This window comes from Rosa rugosa, chromosome 4 (assembly GCF_958449725.1).
Source record: "Rosa rugosa chromosome 4, drRosRugo1.1, whole genome shotgun sequence".
In the NCBI taxonomy this organism is placed as follows: domain Eukaryota; kingdom Viridiplantae; phylum Streptophyta; class Magnoliopsida; order Rosales; family Rosaceae; genus Rosa; species Rosa rugosa.
This window is the reverse complement of record NC_084823.1, coordinates 56,566,917-56,583,470: the sequence shown is the minus strand read 5'-3', so window position 1 is coordinate 56,583,470 and position 16,554 is coordinate 56,566,917. Positions and strand designations below refer to the sequence as shown.

Genomic DNA, 16,554 nt, shown 5'->3' with positions numbered 1-16,554 from the left:
AGCCAAGTAATAAATATGAGCCTGAAAGGTTCAAGATATGACAGAAGAGACCCTAGTGATACACTGTTATTCATAAACCACTTCATGGCTACACATTACTCTCCTTTTACATACAGTGATACGTATCACAGGCTGCAAATTTAACCCTTTTATATGAAATTCAGAGTTTGTTTTTTACTTTATAAGGTAGGAACATCATAATTAACCTTAAATGCTACAGAAAGTTGCCCAAATTCATGCCTGAATTTTAAAGACACCAAAAAAATTGGTAGTAAGTTCCCTGAGAAATTGATACCTCATCATGAACATGATACTAATGCATATAACATTCTCTTTTCTACTGGTTGCCTTCACCTCTGGACTTTTGCCTTTGTTCGTTTACTTTCTGAATAAATCTTTATCTTTTCCACAACAAAAAGCATGTTTAACCCCTCTATACTTCCACATAATACAAAACCAGAAGATATTACGTGTACTTAAAAACTTCAATCCTAGTTATGGATAAAAATTGTTACATAGGATCCGTTCTAGGAAAATGGGTTCATTCATACACATACAAAAGGTTACAAATTGTTCCTCAGCTCAGTTCTAAGAAATTGATAAGCCAACCAACCTTGATCATCAGTTGCTGTGAAGCAAAGAACTGTGGAACATGTCTTCTGAAACAAGTGGAAACTACCATGAATTCAACTGAGCAACACGGCCAGCAAAACAAAGCATCATTCCCACATAAGCATTCCTAAGCCTCCTCAGAACAGCCATCGATGATGTTGTAACCTTGAGCCGCAGTTTCGGGGTCACTCTAATTTTCCAAAACTTTAGAGTCCCTCTCCCTCCTGCTGCTGCATTTTCCTCAGTAATAACCACACTTCCTAGCCTACGATAACGTCTCCTCCTCCGGGACCTCCTCATCTGAATCTTGAATGCTGCAAATGCCTGCATATTTTCAGAGAAATGTGTATGTGAAATGAAGATGAAGCTGGCTACTTATCCAAATGCAAAAATTGGTAACTGGCCGGCTAATTAATGTTTTTTGAGTTAATGAAAGCAACCAATGCAGCACATGTAATAATGTAATGAGCTTTGGCGGCTGTCACCATTCAACAATTAACACCCAACTGTTCCTGTAAGCATTAAATAAAACGGGTCCAGCCACTTAATATCTCATACTTTGTTCTCTGACTTCTCTCATGAACTGAGTTTTTACCTTGGATCATATGAATTCTATACTAGTGTAATATCTTCTCACAGCTTCCATGTGCATGGAAGCATCAAGCTGGTGGACTGAAATCAACTGGAGCTTCAACGTCTGGTCTTCGCATATTGAGATTGTTAAGCCTTGTCGCCGAGGCATCACTCAGCTGTGCAGCCATCACTCGAAAATATACATGAGGTGCCCACCCTGCAAGTTTAAGGTTAAAACTCCAAAGATATATAAGATACATATGGGGAAAGTAGACTAACATGAACTGATTAAAATATCGACAAGGAAAGCGAAAAATGAAAGTAGTTTCTACCATTTTCCTGGTTTGGAAAAGGGAAGGACTGCAAGTAACAAACTGATGCTATGACAATTCCTGCACTTACACAAATTGAAATGTTACCATCTGTTTGCTAAGTTTAGTTTTTTTATTTTTTTTTATTTTACTCTTTTATATATATATGATTCGTTTAGTAGACGAACCTATAAGACTACCAGTGAAGACGTCTGCCCAATGATGCCAGTAGTCATCCACCCGCGAGACTGCTACCAGAGCAGCACAAAGTAGTGGAAAAATCACAATGCACAGCTTTGCAGCATGGCCTCGACGATCAAATGCTTTGATCTTTCCAGCCAAGTACCACGCAAGAAAACCGAGGCCTGCAAATGACACTGCACATTGACAATAGCAACCACATTATGCACAGGTTCTTTAGCTGATCTTTACATGCCAGGAAAGCTTACCTGAAGAATGGCCACTAGGAAAGCTTTTATATCCTTCCCTTATAGCATCCTTATCTCCAGTACATAAAACATCACCATAGTACGCATCATATGCCTGCAGAAGTCATTGACAAGAAGTATGTGAAGAGAATAATCAGCATAATCTAAGGAAAACAAGCGTCAAGGAAAAATAATGAAATTGTTACCTACCTCTTGTCCATCAGGAAAACACCGATAGAAGAAGTCGGGACGGGGGCGACCAACAGCATCTTTAATTGAGTCGGTGATAACCAGAGTTATCAAAATTGAATATGCAAGACCTAAGTTGCAGATGTGACCATTTTCATTAGCTCACAAACAGGTAACATACAGCTGGTATAGAGGAAGCCTAAAAGGACAAAGGGAATACCCAACATAGCATGGTGCAAGTCATAAATATCCTTTCTGACGAAGTAGAACGCAAAAAAGATACCAACCGGCAAGAATACAGCGTAAATCTGATACAGGAAGTCAAGAAATGAATGTAAAGCCAGGGAAGTGTACGTACAAAGATATAGAGATTGTGAGAATGAGAAACATGCATACCGGAACACACCACATTGGTACAGTGTCTAGCTGAAGGGGGTACTTCAAATCAGTCATCATATCTTGATTAAGAAACCGGTGAAAAGGCTCGATGACATTCAAAGTAATATCGATCGCCCCAAGAACTAGAAGAATCATCCAGTCATACTTGTGCACATTTGCCACTTTGAGTCCATGAGATTTCAACGTGTGAGTTCCCAATTGAATTTCTGGCATCTTCTCCTGGTTGAAATGTTACTATACCAATTTGAAATCAACTGGTAGCTAGCAATGGATGAATCAAATGCCTGTAGCTTTAACTATTTTCTTCGTCCCAGAGATAAGTGCCCTGAAAATTGATATTCTTGCCAAGTTACCAAGTAAAATGAGAATTTTTGATGCGTCAAGTAATTAAAATGAGAATTGCTGTCACAATTGAACGAAGAAGAAGATTTACACAAGAAAACCATCATGCCATATTAGATAAAAACAGCACAACCATAACACCTAACCCTAGTAACAGAAGCATTTGTTAATGCGACATCAAACATCATAACTATAAATAATTCCCAAGCTTGTTAGGACAATGATCATTTAAATAAATTTCCAATCTTTTCCAGCAGAAATTTAGTGCCCTTATGGTATGCAATATCCAACTTTTAGTCTTCGGGACCTTAAGGTAACGATTATAAACATCGATAATAAAAGACATGTCCATCGAACTGAATTTCATCGATCATCCAATGAGGATTACCAGAATGTGTCAACAACAAAATCAACATGAAAAGTATAAAACAACACCATTGTTGAAGACATGAACCATGAAAGGTAATGTTATGACTAGCCCAAAGATAATGATCGTCCAAACAAATCCAGGCCATGATGCAGGAAAACGGCCGGCAAAGCACATTAATGTCATGTGTATAGAGAAGAGAGGTTACCGCCGATTTGTGAAGTACAAAACTCCCCCGGACCTCCTCCCTGTGCAGCAATCGTAATTCAGAGAGAGAGAGAGGCCCGTGGTACAGTGGTGAAGAGGAACCTTTGAAATTCAAAGGGTTCAAGGGCGCTTGTAATTTTAGCGGTTAAAATAATTTAACACTTGCAATTTTTGCGGTTAATAGCGGTTTAAATTTATCCTTGCATAGTTGTAAAATTCCGCTCCTCTAGTGCGTTCTCGGTTTGATAATCATCCCCAAATGTCATTTTAGGTGAGGCAAGGAGAGGCGGACACAGACACAGAGAGGCTATTGCATTGTAACACTGTCAAAACTATACATAAGAAGATTCCCTGGCTGAATCAAATTTTAGGGTAGAATGTTATTACCGTGGCTGCGTGGCAGTCACGTGGATGGTACAGTTGCCCAATTAAAATTTGTCATATCAACATTATGTCTGTCAAAAATACCACAACTATTCCATATCCACCCCTTTGAGATATTGGCCGATCGAGCCATTCACGTGACATGACAACCCTACCTAATATTTTCTGGGAAGAATTCTCATATAGTACATGGACTATTGTCTAATGCACATTTTGGTATCGAAACTTTCAAAACTACCCTGATGGTACCTAAACTATTGCTCCGTTTCTCCATATGGTACTTCCATCCAATCTACCGTTAACTTTGCTTACGTGGCTCATTCTTATAGGATGACATTCATCTCCAAAAAAAAAAAAAAAAAAAAAATTAATAGGCAAAGTTAACGGCAGATTGGATGGAAGTACCATATGGAGAAACGGAGCAATATTTCATGTACTACGAGGGTAGTTTTGAAAGTTTAGGTACTATTTAAGGATTTTTCCCATATTTTCTTGAGTTTCACCCTTTGCTATACACTTCATGTCCAACTTGTTAATTATGATATAAAAACTAAAACTATTTCAAGTTTCAACTATTCTTAAGTAACATGAAGAGGCATTAATATATAGATTACGGCTCTAGCAACACCAAAATCCTTTGGCAAACTCGATTCAAGTCACATTCTTTTTGTACTAGATTTGCTTGAAACGATTATAATATGAAGCTATGCCAGTAAATTGTAGACTGGAAAGGCATCTGATTATGTAACTCAACACGTGGATACAAAATGAACTATGGACATTGGACAATGGACACCAGTGAAAGCAAATGTATGCAAAGGACAAAGTGACCAATTCAAGAACATTTTCAATTCTTAAGAAAAGGGTAACTAATATTTAACAAAAATATATGTTGTAATGCCTCATATAATTTGTTGTATGACTTATAAAAGATATAAAATGGTAAAAGATTTAATAATGCTCGCACCACATTGTTCTCCTATATTTGCTCCTCATGTAGTGGTATTGCATTACAGTCTCCTCGTTTCTGAAGGAGAAGCACAAGGTGCACATCATTTTAAAGTGAAGAAAAGGGTTTGCTTTGATCATCATCAAAAAATCAAGATATAGATCCACATCGGTACAAGTAGTAATCGTGCACAAGTTCCTATGGGGATGCACATGACTGGTCCAATTCTTTGTAAGTTCATGTGCATCGTGTAGTTTATGGATCTCAAAATTACCATGTACTTGTGAGAAGTAGTTATTTTTTCCATCACTCTAAGAGAGGATTAAACTTCTTTATCGCAATTTTTATCAATTATTTTTACCCTTCTTTTTTGCTTGGACTTAATTTTGAGCGGCTTCTAATCCCACATTGATCCTCTCATTTGACTTAATTTTTATCAATTATATATGCTGCACATATATAATTGCGTGCATTAATCTGTCCCGATCAAATCTTGATTATCTCTATCATGCATAGATCGCTTCCATAATACCTCGATCATCTTCTTTTGCTTTGGTTGATAACTGATTAAAATAAACGCCACTATTTCAAAGAGACTTGGTTATAATCCATCCTAATTTCAATCCATCAATTTACCTTTCCTCTTCGATTGAACTAAAATTTGAGCTAGCTTTCGGGTTCTCTTCTAATGATCCTCTGAATTATACCACATAATTTTGCATGCATCAATTTTATTCCGATTATCAACGTCTTAATTATCTCTGTGATTGTACCTCGATCATCTCTTTCAACTTTATAAGTATCACTTTTCATCCATTCACGAATTAATTACCTCATTCAATTTCGTGATTGAAACTCACTAAATCTCTCTTCCATGATTGCTTGTGTCAAATCCAATCACACCTCGATTATTTCCATTATACATTGATCACTTACTGGAAATTTCAGTCACCGATCAAATGAACATCGGTGCACTGAATCCTCCCCCATACGTTATGTCAGTCACCGATCAAATGAACATCGCTCATCATCCATGACTTACCACCCTCAAAGACTTTGGGACTTCAAGAGCCTATTAGCTTAAGACGTCTGCTCATTGATCCATAAATACTCTTAAAATCCCTACCTACACTCAAAGGTAAGAAAGAAAAAAATAGATAGCAGAAAAGCTTAAGTCACTCTAAGAAAGAGAAGAGAGATAGAGAGAGCTTTTTCAATTCCAAGTCAAACACAAATAAAAGGCACCACCTTTCCCTTGGACCCCTTTGTAATAACAAATCAAGAACCTCTTCCAATGGATCCGCCGCCTCTCCCACCACTTCCGGCCACGGCCGCTGCCGCCACGGCCGCCACGCAACTCGGCTACTCCGATTCACTGGACTCCTCCCCCCGATCCCGAAAAGCCGACTCTTCTTGGGACGCCGAGCCTCTCCCTCAGGTCCCCGGCGCCAAGCTCCGCCTCATGTGCAGCTACGGCGGCCACATCCTCCCCCGCCCGCACGACAAGTCGCTCTGCTACGTCGGCGGCGAGACTCGCATTGTCGTCGCCGACCGCCACTCCTCCCTCTCCGACCTCTGCTCCCGCCTCTCCCGTACTCTCCTCAACGGCCGTCCTTTCTCTCTCAAGTACCAGCTCCCGACGGAGGAACTCGACTCCCTCATCTCCGTCACCACCGACGAGGATCTCGACAACATGGTGGAGGAGTACGACCGCACCTCCTCCTCCGCCTCGCCGTTGAAGCCGTCGTCGCGGCTCCGCCTCTTTCTCTTCTTCGGCAAACCGGAGACGGCGGCGTCCATGGGGGCCTTGCTCGACGACGCCAAGTCCGAGTCGTGGTTCGTCGACGCGCTCAACGGCTCGGGTCTGATGCCGCGAAACCTCTCCGACTCGGCGGCCACCATGGACTGCTTGTTGACCGGCGGGAGTGATTCTTGCAACGACCTGGAGGCGGCGGCGAGTCAAGGCGACTTCTTTGGGGATCATAACAGTGGAAAACCTAGTGCGGTGGTTCAAGAAGTGCATTCGATTTCGGAATCGGCGTTTGTGGAGAGCAATACGTCGTCGTCTGGGTCGTCTTCTTCGTCGCCTTGCTTGTCGAATTTGCCGCCAATTAGGGTTAGAATGGACGGAAATGTGGCCGGAGTAGTGCAGGGTCAGAAGCCGGCTGGGATTGAGGAGCAGTTTGCTCAGACAAGCTTTGCTGCTGCACCAACAATGGTGGCTGCTGCTGGTTCTGGAGCTTTGAGTACTAATCCTATGGCTGTGAACTCAGGAGGAGGTGAAACTATGAACAGGATCAACTCGGAGGATGATATTTCGGGTCAGAATGTGCCTGTAGGGTTTCGAAAGCCGCCTTTGCCGATGCCATTGCAGCCGCAGCATTTTAAGCAGGGTGGTGGAGGTGGAGGTTATAGCTTGCCTTCACCGGATTCGGTTGCAAGGTATCTTCTCTGTTTCTATTGCATTGTTAGTTTCTGTTTCGAAGTATATGTTAGTAGATACACATAGATAAATGCTATGCCTCTGCTAAATTTGCAAACTTTGGTTTACTGTGAAGACTAAGTAGGGTTGATGATACTGATTTGAGTGTAACGGAGAGATTGTTAGGAGCCTAGTTTGTGGTTTTTGGTTTTGAATTATGGAAGTAATGGATAGGTACTGAAATGGTTATGTGGTTTTTATCGAATGTATAGTGATAGTAGCATTGCGTCTGCAAACTCTCTGTCGAAACCAATGTACTATCAAGAGCAAGTTCAAGTTGCAGCTAGAGATGGCAGAGCTCCTGTTAGCCCGAATACAACAAGTGATGCTTCGGATCAGGGTTCCCGAAACCAAGCTCAGGATTCAGGGTACAGTGTGCCTCCGCAATTAGATCAACAACAGCAAAATCAGCTTCAGCAACAACAGCAGCAGCAACAACAACTGCTACAGCAGCAGCAGCAGCAACAGCAACAACAGCTCCAACAGCAGCATCTCCAGCAGCAGCAACAGCAGCAGCAACAATTTGTCCATGCAAGCACTCAATATATGAATATCCAGCACCCTGCTACTGGTCAAGTGCCAGTGTCACCGTACTACACAATGTATGCTCCACCATCGCAGCAGCAACAGCTTCATCACCAAATTGATCATCAGCAGCAATATCCAGTCTATTTGATGCCTGTTGCACAGTCGCAACAACCATACAAAATGGCTCTGCAGTCTACAATAGCTGATCCAGCTGGTGTTGCCTCGACGACCCGCATTACATCCCAAAACCCTGCTGCTTACAAGGACGGTATCCCACCCATTTATCCCCCAAAGACAGCTTCACCTGCTATGCCTGAAATGACTCAAAGTGTTTACCAGACCTCTGTGACACCAACTCCTCAATTAGTCCAAATCCCTTCCAACCATTATCAGCAGCAATTTGTTGGTTACTCTCAAATGCATCATCCTTCTCAGTCCATTGCTGTTCCTTCCTCTGCGACAGCACCCAACTATGCTTACGAATATGCCAATCCTTCACATGAACAAGTATACTACACCCAGCATCAAGCAGCCCCATTGCCTTCCCAATATCAATCCATGACTCCAGCAGCCGCCGCCGCAGCAGTAGCAATGTCAGATGAATCAAAGCAGGTAGCCGCATACTCAGCAGCAGATCAAAGCCACACACAATCATAACTTGTTAGGCAAGAAATCAAAACAAAAAAAGTGGTTGGTTAAAGTTGGATGTTCATTTTACCTTAATTACATATGCACTCTTCTTGATGGTTATTATATATAGACTTTGCTAATTGCTCATATGCATAGGATTTTATAATAAAGAACAGATTTTCTTTTTCTGTCTTCTTGTGGGTCATATATATTAGAGGTGTTACCTTATGTTTACTGTGAATCTGTCAGTCATGGGAAATGCTTAGTTTGGCAGAGATCGAAGATGATCATTTTGGGGTTTCTGGTTTTTAATTATAAGAAATAGAAACTAACAGCTGCTACAGCAGAGAACTGGATCAAGCACATGGTGTACAAGTCTCTAGCATGTATTGGTCATGCCATGCATTTTAATATAAGATTTATATGCATTCGAGCAAAACGTTTCTCGATCTTCTCGAGAAGGCATCGGGTGCTTGACTATGTTCAGATCAGAAAAAACTTAGGCATTGTGAGGAATCTATGAACATGCATGTCAAAATGATTTACTTGTATGTCTTACGATTCTCAACTGTTTCTTCTGGCATACAGAAAAACCAGATGCAGATCAATTAGCAATGTAGTTCAACCCAGAAGAAGCAAGAAAGTTCATATATTCTTCATCCCGGAAGACCGGAAACAGAGAACAAGCTTGAGTACGTAGTTAAGAACAAGGATGTGAATGTTGGAACTTTGCTGCGTGTGAATATCCCAAATTGAAAAGAAAATATAACGTCGAACATTCTACCATACTCACCGATGTTCTTGAGTTTGTTATATGCTACGGCCCCCCCGTGACCATATGCAATGTTAGCACTCAATTAATGTGAATGGTACGATGTGGTGATGATGTTAAAACTTAAAACTGAAAAGGGTGTGTTACATCAACACCTTTTTGTTTTTATTTTTTCACCTTCACTTTTACATTAGGCCTAGGCATCTATGTTGTGCGACTCTCTTCCAAAGTCATACAACGGCACAGTTGTGTTCCACGAAAACGACTACTGGAAAGATCTGAAAACAGAAGGAAAAATCCAAATGAGATATCAACCAAAAACGAAAAAAAGTACACAGTGGAGTATCCAAATCAGCAAAGCTTCCATAGTCCCCACCATGATCAGTAGAGCTCAAGCTCTCAAGCTCATAGTGCCCAACTCCCATTTTCCTTAAACCCCCCACTCTCAAAATCTCAACCCACTTTGATCACAACAAATGCGCCACCAAAACCTCCAAAAATCTCACCTTTAATGGCCGCCGCCACCGCCGGCTTCGGTCACCTCTTTTTCATCCCCAAGTTCCCATCAACAACCCAAGTCAGGACCTTTGACTTCAAGATCACCTCCTGTCTCTCTCTAAGGCAATCAAATGACCCAACTCTCGCCTCCCAAAACGACGCCGTCCCTTTCGGCAGCCTCCGTGTAGTCTTCGCCACCGGTGGCACCGGCGGCCACATATACCCGGCCGTCGCCATAGCTGACGAGCTCAAAAGCACCGACCCCAACGCCCAGATTTTGTTTCTTGGCATACCCAAAAGCATGGAAAGCAAGGCCGTCCCCAACGCCGGCTACGACTTCGCCGCCGTCCCCTCCGCCAAGTTGCACCGTCCTATTTTGTCACCCAGAAACGTGTTTCTTCCCTATTACTTGATCAAGTCAATAATATGGAGCTACTTTAAATTGAGGGAGTTTGATCCTCATGTTGTGATCGGAACCGGGGGGTATGTGTCTTTTCCGGTAGGCATTGCGGCGGTGCTGAGAGGAGTGAAGCTTGTGATTCAGGAACAGAATGATGTTCCCGGAATAGCCAATTGGGTGCTTTCTTTTTTAGCTGATGTTGTGTTTGTGGCTTTTAATTCTACTATTGATTGTTTCCCAAGTGGGAATGGGAAGTGTGTGGTGTGTGGGAATCCGGTGAGGTCGTCCTTAAGGCAGAATGTGTCTAAGGCGGTGGCGAGGGGCCGGTTTTTTCCCAAGTCTGGTGAGATGGGAGAGGTGAAGGTGCTTTTGGTGCTTGGAGGGTCTTTAGGTGCTAATGCCGTGAACATTGCTATGCTGAATTTGTATTATCAGATGCTGTTGGAGAAGGAGGACTTGTTCATCATTTGGCAGACTGGAGTGGAGGCCTATAATGAGATGGAGAGCCTTGTTAAGAACCATCCGCGGCTCCTTTTGAAGCCGTAAGTGCTCTGTGGTTCTGTTTTTAAGTAACTAGAATGCGAGATGATTCATAAGGATTTAAGATTTGTGTCACTCAACAAATGGGATAGTTTTAACATACAATGTGTTCATTGAGAAAGTTATAACTTGTTGATGCAAACTAATGTGTTAGATCATCAGGAACATAAGTTTGGAAAGGACGATCATATTCCTGAATCCTGCCAATGACTTTCTCATCCTTTTAGGGTGTTCAATATCATTAATGATTAGCATGTTGAGTATTTGTTGTTATTTAGAGATAATTTATAACTCAGAGATAGTACACTTACTTTACCTTCCACATTTGTCAAGATGTATGCGTCCATAGCATATTCAAAGCTAATGTGACTCTGTATATTGAAGGTTCATGCATAAAATGGATCTGGCATATGCAGCTGCAGACCTAATAGTTTCGCGAGCTGGTGCAATGACTTGTGATGAGATCTTGGCAACTGGGAAGCCTTCCATTCTGGTAATTTCAGTTTTCACGTTCTGTTGTAGAATTAAAGCATGTCATGATATGATAATAAATAAGACCTAATTTCTTGCTTCTGTTTTCATGTTGTATGAGACTATCTTCCATGTGAATCTAACATGCCCACTATCGACAATGTTTTGATCATGTTCTTAATATCAATACTTTTGTCCCCTTTTTTGCTCAAGGGGAGAACTCATAATTAGTTTCTGAATTTGTAGATACCATCACCAGATGTTGCTGAAGGACATCAATTCAAAAATGCTTTTTTGATGGCAGACTTGGCAGGTGCAAGGGTTATAACTGAAGATGAACTTGATTCGACAACCCTTGGAAATGCAATTGAAGAGATATTAGGTACATTTATTCTGTTGCAGTTTTGCCTGATAAGAAATTGCTTGCTTAAGGTTTTAACAATTCTTACTGTATAATTTGTCTCATAATCTGGAGGTATCATAGGTCCTTATTGATACTTTGACATTTTTCATATACTGCTTAGCATGTTGTGCATGCAGTTATGCACATAAATGCATAATATTTGATTATTTGTATAATTACTTTCTAAGTTTGCTTCTTAGAATATTGAAGATAATTTAATTTGAATAGAAACAGATAAATGCTGGGTACTTCAGTAGTTGGGTTGTGTATGTGCTGTTTTTTTTGTTAATGATGAGTAAGGCCATTTTATTGTAGGAACTGGACAGTATATTGAATCCAAATTGACTCTAGAAGTTAGATGTCCTTTAATTATGATCGTTTGCTTCCTTTTTATAGGGGATGAAAGTAAAATGGCAGATATGTCCGAGAGGGCTCTGAAAGCTGCAAACTCCAATGCCTCTGTAGCGATTGCACAACATGTCCTTTCTCTAGTCAGCTTATCAAGAGCAAAGAAGAAGTAGACTTAAAAGTCGGCTTATCTTCTATGTTTGTGATAGATCCAGCTTCCACGCTCCATTGCAGTCCACCAAAGTTAATTTGTTATATGCAGAAGCTCAAGGGTTTCATAGAAGTTGAGTTCAGGAAAATGTCCATGAATGTAGGTAGCTAGGTTTCTAGAGTTCTTTTCACTCCAATCATCGTTATTCAAGAAGGATCATAAAGAATCTTTCCTTTCATCCTTCTGGCAAAGGGTTGATGAGAGGCTTGGTAGCTAGGAAAGTTGAGTCAGGATCTTTATGTTAGTTTTGCCGAGCTGTTCCTAACATGGTTAGGTACTGCATTCTGTTGTGTGATTAGGAAGATGTCCTATGCGCCAAAGAGACTGATTCAATGTTGTAACCTCCTCTGTTTGAAGTCACCAATTTTTACTTTTTTTATAAAAGGAATCTTATGCTAATGATCATTTGCGTTCAATTACTACTTGTGTAGTATGGCTTCTATATGGGGTGTTTTATAGGTCCAGAATCCGGAGTTGTTACATTAGCTCATTGAATTGGTTACACTGATTTGCGATCTAACGTTTTTCGATTCTGAACTCTGAAGTTTTAATACTTTGAAGTACCCTGAAACTTTCACCCTATGTGCACGTATTATTATACAAGTACATGATCTTGGCAATCGTTTTCTTTCACTTTCTTCGATCATTGTACAAAACCTTGGCAAAAGTAGTTCATAAACATGCGTATTTGCTTCAATTGCTTTGCGTAATGAGCCATCTTTGGTTGGTGGGTGATCCATTTAATTCCCAAAACCACAGCCACATATGAACCCAACCTGCATCCCAATTTTAATCCTTAATAATAGAATGGTAAATAGACTCATTAGGGTGGTTGCTAAGTAGGTCACTTATTAACAAACTCGTAGGCCAGGCGAATGAATATTCATCATTTCCATGTTAAGATTTTCCCTTTGATTTGTCATGTTTAAATTGTGGAATCTAAAAAACCTAAACTAATTATTATTGCATATTGTAGGCTTGTAGACTTTTGCAGTGTTACTATGTAGAGAGTAACTTGTACTAGTGTGAGCTTATAGACTTTTGAGGCGTTATATCTCTAAAGAGTAGTCTTGTACCTATATAGGCCTAGTTCCTACTTACTTCGGTGTTTGTACTATTCTGACTTTGATTGATTTCATTAATACAATTATTTGTTCTACCCGTAAAAACAAAAAATTATTGCATGAACCGTTGGCTAATTCTCTAAAATTTAATTTGTTATTGACATAATTAATCTTCTAGTTATGAAAATTCTATCATGATTAGTAGTATTAAATATTTCGAGTTTTTCAACCGTTAAATTTCAATTAATAAAAATATTAATGGTTGAAAAAAAAATGTTAAAATTTATGTGAACATGAGATTCCCATGCATTGCCTCCAAAAATGCAGCAGCTTTATAAATACATTTTCTCTCCCGCTAAATTAGCTCACCCTCAAATATTCTCCTCCTAAATTAGCTCGCCAAATTAAAATTTCAAAACAAACCAAAACGATGTCGTTTCTCGTTCCCGGTTCCGATCTCCGTTCCCTCGCCACCGCTTTCGGTACTGACCGTTACTACTTCAGCCCAGTCAGGTGCCCCGAACCGCTTCGCGTCTCCGCCCGCCGCAGCCCCGCTAACGGCGTAGCCTTGGGTTTGGAAAAGAGAAACGACCCGCGGTGGTCGGTTTGTACCGCCGACGAGCTTCACTTCGTCTCCGTTCCCGATTCCGACTGGAACCTCGCTCTCTGGCGCTACCTTCCCTCTCCTCAGGTCCCTCCCTCCATCTCTCTCTCTATATCTAGTGAAATTTCTCTCTTTGTTTATATTCATATATATTGACAAGTTTTGGTTTGGTTGATAATGGTGGATTGATCGATACGCAGAGCGAGCCGAGGAATCATCCGCTGTTACTGTTGTCGGGGGTCGCCACAAATGCTATTGGATTCGATCTCTCTCCTGAGGTGAGATTTGGTTTTCAGCAAACTTTTTTTCTGGTATAAATTTTGCGGAGATTTTTTTTTGTGTCATTGCCATATATGATTAGGGAGCTGAAATGCATGTGACTGTTTGTTTTTATAGTTCTCCTTTGCGCGCTCCATGTCGGCGCAAGGATATGATACCTGGATTCTTGAAGTCAGAGGTGCTGGGTTGAGCACACATGGAACCGACTCAGGGGAAGTAAATGGTAGGTGTTTTTGCTTAGTGTCTTAAATTTCTTTCGGAGAAAAAAGAATTGAAGATTACGACTAGCCATAGACTTGTGTAATTTTTTGTGCATTGTACCTGAGAAATTGTCATACTTTAAAGTTTGCTTGTTTGTTTGTTTGTATGCTTGGAATCAAATACGGTGAGTTTCCATTATTTCAGGTTTGTTAGAAGCAGGAAAAAACCGTGCTACACAGATTAGGGGTTTAAGTCAAACACCATTGAACATCATGGAAGTAGGTCAACGAGCGGTTACAAGTTTTGCAGACTTCCAAGAGCGTTTTTCAACTACATTGGAAGATTTCCAGAAGCAACTTGATCTTGTCGCAAAGCTTGATTGGGACTTTGATCACTACTTGGAAGAGGATGTGCCTGTTGCGGTGAGGTGACATCCTTTTTAATATGCTTGACTTTATACTCTAGAGAATTTAGTGTCCTGAATAGGATTCTCATTTTGAATCACTGATGGTTGTGTACATGTGCATGTCTTTGTGACTACAAAGATTTTAGTGCTTTTGATATTATGATTGGCTCAAACAACGGTTTCCTCATCTCAGATGGAGTATATAAGAACTCAATGCAAACCAGAGGATGGCAAGCTTCTCGCGATTGGTCACTCGATGGGGGGTATCTTGCTATATGCAATGCTCTCACGATGCTGTATGTGCCAAGCTAAACTTTTTAATCGAATTAGTTAATCTTTACCTTCTAAATAGACACAAGGAGCAATTACTGACATTGTTGTTTCTTCCTTGACACTAAAATTAAAACTTCTGTTTTTAGCTTCTCAAGGACAAGATTCTGGATTCGCATCAGTTGTTACTTTGGGGTCATCACTTGACTACAGGCCTTCAAAATCATCACTGAAATTGTTTTTACCTCTGGCAAGTTATATAAAAGATAATTTGTTTTGTAAATCTCTATAATTTTCCCTATGATAAATTCCTGCCTGTGGAACCAAAATTGATAAGCATACTATATCTGCCTGTGGTGCTCAGGCAGACCCTGCTCAGGTGGTAAATGTTCCTGTTCCGTTCGGCGCAATATATACTGCTGTGCATCATCTTGTGAGTGGTACTCCAGTTTTGTCTTGGTTAAAACCTCAAGTTTCTGCTCAAGACCTGATGGATCCAGAGTTATATGAAAAGCTTATCTTAAACAACTTTGGTAAGTCTAGAATCGTGTCAACATACACCGACATATTGCAAATTGAAGTTCTCATTTTAGCTTATGTCAACACTGCTTAGTAATCACTCTCTCAACCTCTTCCACAATGAATCTGTACTGTTTACAGCCCCATATTCTCATTATAATATGCAGGTACTGTCCCTGCTAAGCTTCTCTTGCAGCTAGCAACAGTCTTCCAGGAGGGTGGTTTACGTGACAGGAGTGGGACTTTCTTTTACAAGGAACATCTATGCAAAAGCAATGTCCCAATCTTGGCCCTTGGAGGAGATCAAGACCTAATATGTCCTCCTGAAGCCGTTTATGGTAGAATGTTAATATAGTTGAGCCTGATGTCTTAACATATATCCCAGACACTAATTTCCATTTCTTTTCTTCTGTCCCTTTCATGTTTGGGCATGGTGTACCTGGAGTAGAAACAGTGAAGGTAATTCCTGAGCAATTGGTTACCTTCAAAGTTCTTGGAGAACTTGGCGGTCCTCATTATGCACACTACGATTTGGTTGGAGGTCGCGGGGTATGAGTGATATGTTTTTCTTTTATAGACTTCTGTAGTTCTGTTTATATCAGGAATGATGCGTATATGTTAGCACCATGTCCATTGGATCTGTATTGTTATTTTAACGTTTGTCCCGTTTCTTTTTTTTCCCTTTAATGCAGGCAGCAGGAGTGTATCCACACATTATTGAGTTTCTCAATCGTCATGACAGGGCTTGATTTCTTCGTCTTTTAAATCATCTACTCCTAAAGAAAGGCAACCATATGAAGAATCCCCAAAAGGAGGTCAAAATGGCTGTTGATATGCACACATAGTTGTAAGGGATGTAATTTGTATCAAAATGGCTGTTGATATGTACACATAGTTGTAAGGGATGTAATTTATACAACAAAAGCTTACTAAATCGTAGGCCAACTTGGTTTTAAGTGTTGGTATTGTAAGCTGTAAAAAGTGATGAGTAAAGGTGAGAAAACTAGGAAGTTCATTATCTCTGAAGGCCTAACTCAGCCAGGATTCATGAAAATTATGATTTCCTAACTCAGCCTGGAACCCTAAAACAGTGGTATAATACTATAGTTGCCAACAACTCCAGGATTCCTGGTATCAAAGTTTACCAAACATCAGCACCCTTATCTT

General features: G+C 40.5%; 4 protein-coding genes across 6 annotated transcripts; 3 read left to right on the top strand and 1 right to left on the bottom strand.

Annotated features, from left to right (window-relative positions):
• Positions 1–473: 473 nt before the first annotated feature.
• Positions 474–3,564, bottom strand: LOC133746015 (lipid phosphate phosphatase 2-like). Its single transcript, XM_062174174.1, has 9 exons — positions 3,430–3,564; positions 2,510–2,837; positions 2,334–2,421; positions 2,135–2,244; positions 1,946–2,039; positions 1,685–1,873; positions 1,518–1,577; positions 1,208–1,402; positions 474–936 (listed from the first exon to the last, which is right to left on the bottom strand). Exons 2-8 carry the CDS (start codon positions 2,723–2,725, stop codon positions 1,272–1,274), a joined length of 888 nt encoding a protein of 295 aa, XP_062030158.1. The 5' UTR covers positions 2,726–2,837; positions 3,430–3,564; the 3' UTR covers positions 474–936; positions 1,208–1,271.
• Positions 3,565–5,905: 2,341 nt separating this feature from the next.
• On the top strand, positions 5,906–9,194 carry LOC133746013 (uncharacterized). 2 transcript variants are annotated; one of them, XM_062174172.1, is made up of 3 exons: positions 5,906–7,203; positions 7,456–8,383; positions 8,990–9,194. In XM_062174172.1, the coding sequence occupies exons 1-3, from the start codon at positions 6,056–6,058 to the stop codon at positions 9,011–9,013; spliced, it is 2,100 nt and encodes a 699-aa protein (XP_062030156.1). In that variant the 5' UTR covers positions 5,906–6,055; the 3' UTR covers positions 9,014–9,194. The 2 variants fall into 2 exon arrangements, with proteins under 2 accessions (XP_062030156.1, XP_062030155.1); XM_062174171.1 differs by lacking the exon at positions 8,990–9,194 and having other exon boundaries at positions 5,907–7,203; positions 7,456–8,593.
• Positions 9,195–9,471: 277 nt separating this feature from the next.
• On the top strand, positions 9,472–12,449 carry LOC133746014 (uncharacterized). Of its 2 annotated transcripts, none has more exons than XR_009863905.1 (4): positions 9,472–10,613; positions 10,996–11,104; positions 11,387–11,464; positions 11,882–11,921. XR_009863905.1 is itself a non-coding variant. In XM_062174173.1 (4 exons), the coding sequence occupies exons 1-4, from the start codon at positions 9,685–9,687 to the stop codon at positions 12,004–12,006; spliced, it is 1,299 nt and encodes a 432-aa protein (XP_062030157.1). In that variant the 5' UTR covers positions 9,472–9,684; the 3' UTR covers positions 12,007–12,449. The 2 variants fall into 2 exon arrangements, 1 of the variants encoding a protein (XP_062030157.1); XM_062174173.1 differs by having other exon boundaries at positions 11,329–11,464; positions 11,882–12,449.
• A 1,015-nt stretch (positions 12,450–13,464) lies between these two features.
• Positions 13,465–16,407, top strand: LOC133742828 (uncharacterized). Its single transcript, XM_062170509.1, has 10 exons — positions 13,465–13,799; positions 13,913–13,990; positions 14,109–14,214; positions 14,397–14,614; positions 14,792–14,894; positions 15,018–15,122; positions 15,237–15,401; positions 15,555–15,725; positions 15,836–15,936; positions 16,080–16,407. Exons 1-10 carry the CDS (start codon positions 13,539–13,541, stop codon positions 16,134–16,136), a joined length of 1,365 nt encoding a protein of 454 aa, XP_062026493.1. The 5' UTR covers positions 13,465–13,538; the 3' UTR covers positions 16,137–16,407.
• The last annotated feature ends 147 nt before the right edge of the window (positions 16,408–16,554 follow it).

Coding starts and splice junctions, on each gene's coding strand:
- LOC133746013 (XM_062174171.1), top strand. CDS start 6,056: ATGGATCCGCCGCCTCTCCCACCACTTCCGGCCACGGCCGCTGCCGCC. Junction 7,204..7,455: donor TCACCGGATTCGGTTGCAAG/GTATCTTCTCTG, acceptor TCGAATGTATAG/TGATAGTAGCATTGCGTCTG.
- LOC133746015 (XM_062174174.1), bottom strand. CDS start 2,725: ATGCCAGAAATTCAATTGGGAACTCACACGTTGAAATCTCATGGACTC. Junction 2,245..2,333: donor CTTGCACCATGCTATGTTGG/GTATTCCCTTTG, acceptor TCTGCAACTTAG/GTCTTGCATATTCAATTTTG. Junction 1,403..1,517: donor TTTTCCAAACCAGGAAAATG/GTAGAAACTACT, acceptor TTAAACTTGCAG/GGTGGGCACCTCATGTATAT.
- LOC133742828 (XM_062170509.1), top strand. CDS start 13,539: ATGTCGTTTCTCGTTCCCGGTTCCGATCTCCGTTCCCTCGCCACCGCT. Junction 13,800..13,912: donor GCTACCTTCCCTCTCCTCAG/GTCCCTCCCTCC, acceptor ATCGATACGCAG/AGCGAGCCGAGGAATCATCC. Junction 15,726..15,835: donor TCCTCCTGAAGCCGTTTATG/GTAGAATGTTAA, acceptor TACCTGGAGTAG/AAACAGTGAAGGTAATTCCT.
- LOC133746014 (XM_062174173.1), top strand. CDS start 9,685: ATGGCCGCCGCCACCGCCGGCTTCGGTCACCTCTTTTTCATCCCCAAG. Junction 11,105..11,328: donor CTGGGAAGCCTTCCATTCTG/GTAATTTCAGTT, acceptor CTGAATTTGTAG/ATACCATCACCAGATGTTGC. Junction 11,465..11,881: donor TGCAATTGAAGAGATATTAG/GTACATTTATTC, acceptor TCCTTTTTATAG/GGGATGAAAGTAAAATGGCA.